General features: G+C 40.1%; 1 protein-coding gene across 1 annotated transcript; it reads left to right on the top strand.

The window, feature by feature from the left end:
- Positions 1–683: 683 nt before the first annotated feature.
- On the top strand, positions 684–9,626 carry LOC133011185 (uncharacterized). Its single transcript, XM_061078890.1, has 19 exons — positions 684–887; positions 979–1,141; positions 1,366–1,536; positions 1,602–1,762; positions 1,923–2,099; positions 2,788–2,929; positions 3,116–3,303; positions 3,388–3,529; positions 3,925–4,095; positions 4,380–4,410; positions 5,859–6,063; positions 6,155–6,317; positions 6,572–6,763; positions 6,799–6,959; positions 7,178–7,348; positions 7,628–7,769; positions 8,037–8,224; positions 8,650–8,791; positions 9,181–9,626. Exons 1-19 carry the CDS (start codon positions 684–686, stop codon positions 9,354–9,356), a joined length of 3,090 nt encoding a protein of 1,029 aa, XP_060934873.1. The 3' UTR covers positions 9,357–9,626.
- The last annotated feature ends 2,474 nt before the right edge of the window (positions 9,627–12,100 follow it).

The raw sequence follows: 12,100 nt of genomic DNA, 5'->3' as shown, positions 1-12,100 counted from the left end.
TCCTATCTCTGCATATCAGTGTCTTATCTCACTGTTATGTTCTACGAACTTGGAGAGAAAGACACCAAATTCACATTTTACAAATAACTTTATTCATAATATTTAGATTAAAAAAATACCTGCAGTGACATAATAGAAGAAATGAAACTTTACCCTGCTTCACATTTATTTTTGTTACATCTTCATTTACTCTGAACCAGTAAGATTTAAATTTATGTTTACACCTCTGCAGAAATCTCACATTTGTAACCTCGAAAGTGTAACCTATATATATATATATATATATATAATATATATATGTATAAATAGAGATAATATGTCATAATAATATATCTTATATATATATATATATAAAATAAAGTAGAAAGAAAGATTTTGTTTATTGCAGCAACATGGACTATTCCATTTACGCATGTCTTATTAATGTAGGGTCCTTAAAGGGCCTTGTGATGAAAGGGCACTCACGTTAGATTGAATTAGATGCAATTAACAAAAGTTACGAGCGTTTGCATTTTTTCGTTTATTAAGAGGTCAGAGTCCAGTTTATATAATGGATGCGTTGGTAAAGATATAACATTAACAAGCTGCAGCCTAACAGGAGAGGAGAGGAAGACATCTGGGAACATATCAACCTAGTGTCTCACGAAAACATTTGACAAGTCTCATTTTCACCATTTTACAGAATGGATTCCATCTTCTCTGTGATTGGATCCTACGTTGACTGGGATGTGAAAAGTCTGCTGCTCTTCTTGGCAATTTTCATCATCACCACAGATCATATCAAGAACCGTCGGCCGGCCAGCTTCCCTCCAGGACCCTGGGCACTTCCTGTTGTGGGCAACATATTCACCGTGGACCACAGCAGGACTCACGAGAGTCTGACCGAGGTGAGTCAACCAATGATAGGACTTGTCACCCTGGTGTCTGTTGTATCAGGCAGCATCAATGCTCAACCTTGTTTCTCAAACCTATACACAGTTAGGGAGAAGATATGGGGACGTCTTCAGCCTGAGAATGGGCTCTGACTGGATGGTCGTGTTGAACAGGTCTGAGGTTCTGAAAGAAGCTCTGGTGACGCAGGGAGACAGCCTGGCAGAGCGTCCTGACCTCCCTCTGACAGTGGAAATAGTCCACAAACTGGGTGACAGGACATAAAACATCAACACAATTTTGAAAGATTTGAAGATTCATGTTTGTCCCATTTTTGTCCTTTTACCAGTGTACATCTTAATGATTGTTAAAGACCTAATTACATTAATCTTGTGTACTGCATATGCAATTTTAAATGTATTTCCTTAGTGTCACAGAGTGCCCAATATTTTATTATTAATTTTGAATTTTGTTAATCTCACTCTTTCCCATCAGGCATAAACTTTAACAACGGGAACCCCTGGAAACAGCAGAGGCGTTTTGCACTCTCAACCCTCAGAAACTTTGGATTTGCAAAGAAGTCACTTGAACCTGTCATCCTGGATGAATTTACGTATTGTGCAGAAGAGTTCATTTCCCAAAAAGGTGAGTGGCTGACACATAGATGCCTGTTTATGATGTACATAATATATATTGACATACTAATGATAATTTCCTGGTCAATGGTGAAGGTAAACCGTTCAATCCACACCTCACCATCAACAACGCCGTCTCCAACATCATCTGCTCCCTGATCTTTGGTCATCGCTTTGAGTATGGTGACGAGATGTTCCTGAAAATGATGAAGCTGTTACCGAAAGGCCTCCAGATCCAAGGGTCCATCTGGGCACAGGTACCCATTTTACATCTGCTTATCTTTTTTTTTTTTTCATTATTTTTTGTGTTTTTCGTTCTGGAGCAGCATATCATTCATGCCAGGGAATCTGTTTGGACACTAAATTAATCAAAAATATTTAGGAGATGTACTTATATGTTGTTGTTCCACTCTGCAGTTTTACAACTCGTTTCCTCTGCTGATGAGACATTTACCGGGGCCACATCAGACAGTCCAGCACATCTGGAATGAAGTGAAGGACTTCCTAAGAGGAGAGGTTGAAGAGCACAAACAGAACTGGGATCCCTCGGACCAGAGAGACTACATAGACTGTTACCTGAATGAGATTCAGATGGTGAGTGACACTAGATACTGAGTTGTATTACATTTATTAAGTGTTTTTTAATGATGGCCATCTTTTTATATAACATTGAATTGCTATATGATTAAGCAAAGAAGAAAAGCAAATTAAGTTTCATTTAAATAAAAAAACTTTTACTACAAATTGTGCATTACAGATAAACCAGATAGGATGAACGCAAAGTTTTTTATTTTTTATTTGCCCCAGAGACTGTAGTTAAAAAACTCTGCAACGTCCAGCACACAATAAAAATCTGAGGATATTAAAAAGTTATATATAAAGTAATAAAGCGAAGTTAAGTTCCATTTTATGAAAAACATTCACTCTAGAATGAACATGGACTGTTACCTGAACGAGATACAGATGGTGAGCGACACTATTTACTAAGTTGTATCACTTATGGTGAGTTATTTGCAAAGATGGCCCGCTCTCATAATTGCTTTGTATTTTTGCTTATATGTGAAAGACAGGATTCAGCCCATTTTAACAAAGTAAAGGCTTTTAAACATGTTCAAGGTTTCAGCAGCTGTTCAGTACAGATTAATACTCTTTTAACCCTCCATAAAACTTCAATCCAAAGTCGCTGTCATGAAAGATTTAGGATTTCTGCAATAGAACTAATTTCGAGTTGAAAGTAATTATACATTGCAACATGTTTCATCTCATGTGGTTGTATTTTCAGAACAAGGGGCAGAATGAGAGTAGTTTTGAAGAGGAAAGCCTGGTGATGAGCCTCCTTGATCTGTTTGTGGCTGGTTCAGAGACCACATCCAGCACCCTGCGCTGGGCCGTCCTCCACATGGCAAATAACCCTGAAATCCAAGGTAAGAGCTCCGTCTAAGCTCAATGACCCTCTTTGGCTCACCGGGCACTTGTGAAACACTTTGAGCTGCAGGAAACTGAACGAAGGGTGCTGTACAATTAAAGTTAGACTGATTGAGTGCTATTACCATAACATTGTGTGTCCTCTTATTGCTGGTTTAAAAACCTGTTTCCGTCCTGTTGCACAGAGAAAGTCCAAGCTGAAATAGACCGAGTGATTGGACAGTCCAGACGGCCGTGCATGGAGGACCGTGCAGACCTGCCCTACACTGAGGCCGTCATCCATGAGGTGCAGAGGATGGGCAACGTCATTCCTCTCAGCCTCCCTCGCTTCACCAACGAGGACCTCCACCTGGGAAAGTACACCGTCCCAAAGGTCATTTCCCAAACCAGTACATGAAAAGAAAAGATGTGCTTTTATGTCATATCTCATGTTGCTTTTTTTATGAACTCTCACCAGGGCGTCACAGTGATTACCAATCTGACCTCGGTGATGTTCGACGAGAACGAGTGGGAGACGCCCTTCACCTTTAACCCAGGACACTTTCTGACTGAGGAGGGGACGTTTGTGAAGAAACCATCTTTCATCCCTTTCTCTGCAGGTGAGGAGGAGCAACACTCGTTTTATTGTTTACCTGGTTAGTTAGGGACCTGGAGCCTGTCGCTACCGGGACCTTTGAGAATACAGACAGGGCAAAGGTCAAAGTTCATCACCAGATAATTCCTGTGACATGTGTAGCTGATCACTTCACTGCCATCAGAGAACATTTGTATTTATTTTTACAGTGACGCTAATCTGTTCCCCTTATTAAGTATTTTTGTGGTATATCACGGGAAGCTGAAAAGATCATGAGTGGGAATTGTTGGTTGTTATTTCTGCACCAGCAGAGCAATGTTTGACTACAGGTGACCCCCTGACCTTTCCTCTAGCTCTAAATTTGTGCTAACAATACTCATACATTTTCCATATTCATTCAGTTTGTGTTTCCTGTCTCAGGTAAAAGGATATGTCCCGGGGAGACTCTGGCCAAGATGGAGCTTTTCCTCTTCTTCACCTCCTTCATGCAGCGCTTCACCTTCTCCATGCCTGCTGGGGTGAAGCCGGTGATGAACCAGAGTTTTAGCATCATTCTGGCACCACATCCATATGAAATCTGCGCAACACCCCGCTAATTTACTTTTACAATTACTACAAGAGACAATATGCTTCTTTGCATCTTGTCACTTGTTGCCTGAGTCCACTGGATTTTCTCACTGTTGTAGATGACTTATTTTGAGTCTTTTCACTCATTTTAACAGCTGTACAATTCATTTTGGTTGAAATTAGTGAACCATATCCTGCCATCCTGTGTTGAAATACAGCACTACAAGAGTAGGACGTGTTTATTACATTTTCTCCTACAGGATGTTGACAAAATTATAATCATAGTTTTGTTTTATTTTGTCAATCAGCTGTGGCCGAGGCAGAGCAGATCATCCACATGTTCGAGTGTCCTTGTGCAAATGTGTGTGTGTGTGTGTGTGTGTTTGTGTGTGTGTGTGTGTGCATTTATACCAGTCTGCTTACATACAGGTAGATTGTAAACTGAATTCTATCTATGAAATAAAACTGTATTGTCAAGTCAAGTCCTTGTGAGCTGGCCATATCTTTTACATGCTAAATCAAAAATATTTGTGTTTTTGCTTTAATATGACCTAAATGTACAAGGTATAGCCACATTATTACAAGATTAAGTAAAAACACATACACTGTGCAATTAGCATATATTTATTTCGCTGAATACAAATCTACATACTCAACAGTTTTGTTTACTAATTTTAAAATGTTTGTTCACTTTACATTGCAAAAACAAAACAAAAGAGTCGGGTAGGATACATAAATATTCTTCAGTCTTGATTCAAAATAGACAGATTTTTCTGTGATTTTACCAAATTTGGTAAAGATTAGTCAAAGCATACATACAGTATATATATACATATATAACAGTTTTGATTTCAGGTATATGCATTACCTTCATGTTACAGAAAAGATTTGTGTGCAAAACATTTACAATTAATTTTTGAGTTGAGTGAGGTTGGGATTTATCTGAACAATATGATAATTGTTTGTGTTTAATAAACAAACACATTTAATCAGCAACCTGGTAATTTGATGGTGTGATCATAACTTTCATGTTACTGTACTGTGCTGTGTGCAAACTGCAACAGGCCACCTTTGCAAGCAACTCAACATGAGTGATAAAACTCAGTATCCAGAGTTCTTACCTGAGTTAATCCCATTTAACACAGGCAAGTCACCTGAAACGCTAACCGTGAGTCAAGCCTTCTCTCTGTATATCAGTTCTTATTATAATTATTATAATAATAATAATAGTAATAACTTCAATTGATATAGCACCTTTCAAGAGACCCAGGGACACTTTTTATGTGTCAGTAGGGACAAAAGAAAATAGAAAAAAAAGTAAATTCACACAAAACAGTCACCTGTGGCTGTAATAGAGGGGAATTCCAGAGTCAAGTGCAATGCTTGTCCCAGAGGACCAGGGGCTGTTATTGCAGCATATTAAGGGGACGCTGTTTTGGAAGAGGAAATACATGGTAAATTAAAACGTCATTACGAAATAACGTTTTTTTAAGTTTTTTTTCAACGTCCGATTTGTTTCTCTCCTCCATGTCCCTTCCTGGGAATCAGAGAAACACAAGTGAAGTCCACGAAGAAAAAAAACCCATAATATTATCATGGGAAAGAGAATTTGTTGCAGTAAACATAATAAGTTATCAATGTTAGGTTTGACCTTTCTGAGGTCAGAGTCCAGTACAAGCTGTCGCCTCACAAGAGAGAGGAGGGGGCGTCTGAAAACACATCAGCCTGCTGTCTCACGGGAGGGGAAGTCTAAAGAAAGGTTGAAAAACCCAAGTCCGTTATAACAGAATGGATTCCCTATTTTCTGTGATTGGATCCTACGTTGACTGGGATGTGAAAAGTCTGCTGCTCTTCTTGGCAATTTTCATCATCACCACAGATCATATCAAGAACCGTCGGCCGGCCAGCTTCCCTCCAGGACCCTGGGCACTTCCTTTTGTGGGCAACATATTCACCGTGGACCACAGCAGGACTCACGAGAGTCTGACCGAGGTGAGTCAACCAATGATAGGACTTGTCCCCCTGGTATCTGTTGAAACAGGTAGCATCAATGCTCAACCTTGTCTCTCAAACCTCCTCACAGTTAGGGAGAAGATATGGGGACGTCTTCAGCCTGAGAATGGGCTCTGTGTGGTTGGTGGTGTTGAACAGGTTTGAGGTTCTGAAAGAAGCTCTGGTGACGCAGGGAGACAGCCTGGCCGAGCGTCCTGTCCTCCCTCTGTCGCAGGCCACATGCAATGGACTAGGTGAGAGGTCACAGTGCACGCGAACACACACACTCACACACACACACACACACACACAGAGCTTGTGTATTGAATTCAGTGGTATTGCAATTCCTGTGAATAATCATCCAGAGAAGTTGAGTGCACACTTTGTGGTCAAATGTTATATTTTTAGTTTTTAATGACAGTTTAGGTCGAAGTATGTTTCCGTATGAATTTTGATAATCCTTTTGAATATTAGAGAAGTTTGTTAAACTCTGCATATTTGCTGTTAGGTCTCGTATTCAGCGAGAGTCACATCTGGAGGCCGCAAAGACGTTTTGCACTTTCCACCCTCAGGCATTTTGGACTGGGCAAGAGATCACTTGAACCTGTTATCCGTGATGAATTTACACATTGTGCAAAGGAGTTCAGTGACAACAAAGGTGAGTGGTTGCCACACAGCGGCCCGTTAATAATGAACACATGCATGTAACATCTAATCTCCTGCTCGATGGTGAAGGTAAGCCCTTCGATCCACACCTCACCATCAACAACGCCATCTCCAACATCATCTGCTCCCTGGTTTTTGGTCATCGCTTTGAGTACAGTGATGAGACCTTCATGAAATTGTTGACGCTGACAGGAAAAGGCCTCCAGATCGAAGGCTCCATCTGGGCACAGGTACCACATTAAATATCTAGTGATCAAAACCTATAATGTGCTTTTTTGTGAGTTATATTTCTCATTATAAAGCAGGCCAGTGGCTCTGTTTGGGCACACGTCTTCACATAATTAGAAAACCTCAGCAGGAACAGGCTGCATAAGAGCTGATTTGTAATATTAGTAGTTTAGTAAAGATGGAAAGCAAATGTTTTTCAATGTTCTTGTTTACTGTGCAGCTCTACAACTCGTTTCCTATGCTGATGAGACGTTTGCCGGGGCCACATCAGACGGTCAAGCACATCTGGAGGGAAGTAGGGGACTTTATAAGAGCCGAGCTTGAAGAGCACAAACAGAACTGGGATCCCTCGGACCAGAGAGACTACATAGACTGTTACCTGAATGAGATGGTGAGTGACTCTACTGAGTTTTATTATGTTTATGATGTGGTTTGTAATGATGGCCATCTTTAAACATCGCAATATATTGATAAATGATAAAGCAAATTAAGTTTCATTAAATGAAAAACATCATCTATAAAATGTACATACAGATGAACTGGATGGAATGAACACAAAGTTTTTCCAACTGTGCTCTACAACAGATTTTGAAATTCTGCAATAACACAAACTTCTAGTTAATGTCATTTATATCCCAACAGATTTGACCACATTTGTTTGATTTCTCAGAATAAGGGACAGTCTGACGATACGTTTGACGAGGACAACCTGGTTATGAGCATCCTGGATCTGTTTGTGGCTGGTTCAGAGACCACGACCAGCACCCTGCGCTGGGCTTTGCTTTACATGGCAAATAACCCTGAAATCCAAGGTAAGAGCCCCGACCAAGCTGATAGTGCTTTGCTCTTACACAACAGCGTACATATGAACGTAGTAAAACAAATTTGCTGCTGTAGAAAATCAATACCAGTGTTTCCCGTTCACACCAAATGACCTCCATACATAATGTTACTGACATATGCTGTATTGAGAAATCATTGGTGCCCTTCTCAAACTCTGTAGTGAATAACTATGTGTAAATACCTATAAATAATATTGTCTTTCCTCTTGTGACTTTTTCAAATGACCTGTTGCACAGAGAAAGTCCAGGCTGAAATAGACCTAGTGATTGGACAGTCCAGACTGCCTTACATGGAGGACTGTGCAAACCTGCATTATACTTATGCTGTCGTTCATGAGGTGCAGAGGATGGGCAACATAGCCCCTTTAAGCTTGCCTCATCTCGCCAGCAGGGACCTCCAGCTGGGAGGCTACACCATCCCAAAGGTCAATTCCCAAAAAACAATAATAATAATAATACACTTTTACAGCACTTTTCTTATCAATGTTACAAAGGAATTTCCAAGGCAGAAACAATGATAGTAAAACAATGCAAGATGAACAGAGAAAACAAAACAATAAAATAGATATAAAAGAGGAGTTGTCAGTGTTAATAAGAGCCAATAGTATGGAAAGGCTTTCATAAAAATAGCATTTTTAAGAAGAGACTTTAAAAACCCTAGATAATTAAATGTTGAATCATGACAGGTCAAACAGTTACATCCCAAAGTAGCTTAGTGGGGATTAAAGAGTTAATATGCAGGATGGTACTCTCTAACATTGTGACTGTAACTGGTTAAAACTACTGCAATCAAACAAAACCGGTGTTTTCATGTCACATTTCATGTTGCTTGTTTATGAACTCTCACCAGGGCGTTACAATCATTCCCAATCTGACTTCGGTGATGTTTGACAAGAATGAGTGGGAGACGCCCTTCACCTTTAACCCAGGACACTTTCTGAACGAGGAGGGCAAGTTTGTGAAGAAAGCTGCTTTCCTCCCTTTCTCTGCAGGTGAGGAGCAACACCGTCACTTGTTTTACTGCTTACCTTACCTGGTTAGTCAGGGACCCGGGGCCTGTCCTTTGCACACCCTGGGACCTTCGAGAATAGAGACAGGGAAAAGGTCAGGGGTCATCACCTGGTCCTTCATGGGATGAGCATCAGTGATCACTACAATGCCATTCCAGGAAGTTTGTTTTGATTTTGCAGTGACACACCACGAGAAGCTGAAAAGATGATGAGTAGGAATTGTTGATCATTATTTCTGCATCAATAAGGGCCACATCAGAGAAATGGAGATGTTTGACTAGTGTTGACCCCTGACCTTTCCTCTAGCCCTGAAATTCGGCCTAACATGAGACAGAATGTTCTGCTTGACTCAATTTGTTTACCTGTCTCAGGTAAACGAGTGTGCCTCGGGGAGAGCCTGGCCAAGATGGAGCTTTTCCTCTTCTTCACCTCCTTCATGCAGCACTTCACCTTCTCCATGCCTGCTGGGGTGAAATCTGAGATGGAGTATTGTTTTGGCCTCACTCTGGCACCACGTCCATATGAATTATGTGTATCACCACGTTAACACTCCAGATAAAATACCACAAAAGTCAATATACTTGTACCATATCAAACTGAATGGCTTCTGTAACATAACATGGGGACTCCAGCTGATATCTCTTTAGGCTGCAAAACTGTCATATAGTTGGTTTCTTTGTATCTCTTTTGTTTGATTAGCCAACCTTCCCAAAACAGGCTATGAGATTTCTTCTTATAGACTAGTTTGCTTAGCCTTACACTCTAGTTTTCTGTTACTGTTAACAGTTACTGTGGAATTTAATAGATACCTACACAATTTTTGTTGCTTTCTCTCTTGAAAACAAAGTGCATAATTATATAATATTATGTATAGTATTATATGTTGCACCTATGTTGCCCTCAAAGCATTTTCTTTCAGTTTCACAATCCTTCTTTAATTGGTGACAATTATTTTTAGTTGCAAATGAGAAGTGATAATTAAAGTTAATGTTTAATATCTAATGTGCAAAATATAAATGAGTTTTTCCTTTCTTGTAACAGTTATGGCGTCACAACCTGTTAGGTCACTTCCTGGTAGGTCACTTCCTGTTTTTAACTGCTGCTGCAAAAAGACAAAAAGAGCAAACCATTTCCATTCACTTTGAAAAGTAAAGCAATATACATTAGAGCAGTGGTTTTTAACCTGGGTTCGATCGAACCCCAGGGGTTCGGTGAGTCACTCTCAGGGGTTCGGCAGGGGTCAAAACACACACAGTATAGCCCGGTTCACACTAGCAATGTCTGGCCGTTTTTGTCGGCCGTCAAAAAATTGGCTGCCCACAATTTGGTAACACACAATTTTTCTTCGCCGTGTCAGATTGCAAACATTTTGTTGCTTAGTAAAAATGTGTTACACAAAATAAATTCAGGCTACTCGTATTATTCGTGACGTCACACTCCGCAGTGATAAAGCTGGTTGCAGCTGATCACGCCACATTGCTTATCTTTGATATCTGTGCTGCTTGGTGCGCTCAGTAGTCGACTTGTGGCTGTTGTGATTGTACGTCATTCAGCAGAGCCAGCTTCAACAGCAACTCTTCAGAACAACAATGCTCTCAACGATTTGGTGTCACCAAATCGTACCATACCTTATTGCCCTTGAGATACTCACACTGTCTGTTACAACGTATTTGTGCGAGCAATCCTTTTCGATAGTAGACATGAAAATTAAGAAAAGGAACAGACTTTGTTGCGAAAATGATATGAAAGTGGCACTTGCCAAGGTGAAGCCGCGCATTCCTGAACTTGTATCTGAAAGGCAACAGCAAAAGTCACATTGATTTGCAGTAAATAGTCATTGAGTTATGTTTTTGTTGGTTTTTATGGTTGGTTTTGTTCTTTGAACACATTGATTTTGTGTGCAACTGATGCATGGTTCAATTTGTGCACTAACAAATTATATACCTATGTTTTGAAGAAATCATATTTTATTGTTCCAATTACGAAGGGTTCGGTGAATGCACTGATGAAGCTTGCAGGGTTCAGTACCTCCAATAAGGTTAAGAACCACTGCATTAGAGGTTATTTACCCAAAAGCAAGAAAACAGCTGTATTTTCCATGTAAAATATAATAGCAATGCAACTCATGTTATCTGCACTGCAATATTGAATTTTGAAAACAGACACTGAGTATTTTTGTAATGTTTTTATTTACAGTTTTCACCAGCACGTTAATGAGTGTACAAGAATAAACGGTCAAACTTTATTACTGTGACTGTCTTCATCGGCAAATGGTTAAACTTGGTGTTGAGTGACAGCTCCATACATCTACCAGAACACTACAGTGAAAAGGCAGCATTTTGATGCTTTGAATTGGTTAAGATGGTAACAAACAGTAAGTCTGTCTCCAATGCTACGAGCAGCAAGTCATCTGCATCATCGACAAGTGCCTGGGATAAAACAAAAGCTGCCAAGGGAAGGGTATCATACGCTAGCAAAGAGGCTAAACTGAAGATGGAAAAGGATGCCAGAGAAGCAGAAAAACATACAAGAGATGCTCAAAACCACCTAGATTCAGTAAGAATAGACATAGAGTTGGAAGTGCTATCGCTACAAAGACAAGCTGGTATGTCCATGGTGGAGGCACAAGTGTTGGAAGATGCTGAAGCAATTCATGCTTTAGTAAAAGATGGAAAATGTGAATCCGCAACGTTTAAATTGGAACTCATCAGTGAATATGTCGAGTTTCAAATGGCCCTCAGCAGCCTCCTCCATCTGCACCAGTATCAGTCTTACTTACCCAGCACACACAGAATCATATAAGAGTTTCATAACATGGCGTCTAACTGCGAAAGATATTCCACAATTACAACCTGTTAACGACAAGCTAAAGTCTGCGAAAGCTGACAATAATAACTTACCTGCAGTAACTGCAGTTCTTGTGATACTCGCAAGATGAGATCACTGGAGCTTGTGGAGAAACGACGCCGTTTTGAATTGAATTTGATGACAACACATGATTAGTATGGAGGCATTTTATGTTTTTTTTAACGTTTGAAGAAGTGGTCCCCAATTACTTAAAATGTATCGGATTTGGTTGCAACGCTGTTCCCCCTCACTATCCCTTTAAACTGACTTGCACTTTTTAACAATGAATGTGGACAAAGTATGGCAAAGGACGAGGTCGTTGCCTGTTAAAACCTTATCTGGCTAAACATACTGTAAATGATTATAGAACTGTTACATAACACAACCACTTCAACAGCCACTCATTGATGTCATCTGGACGTGCAAACAAGGACAAACTTTGAT

This window comes from Limanda limanda, chromosome 9, assembly GCF_963576545.1.
Source record: "Limanda limanda chromosome 9, fLimLim1.1, whole genome shotgun sequence".
Lineage (NCBI taxonomy): Eukaryota > Metazoa > Chordata > Actinopteri > Pleuronectiformes > Pleuronectidae > Limanda > Limanda limanda.
Note: the sequence above shows the minus strand (reverse complement) of the source record. Positions and strands in the feature narration are given on the sequence as shown.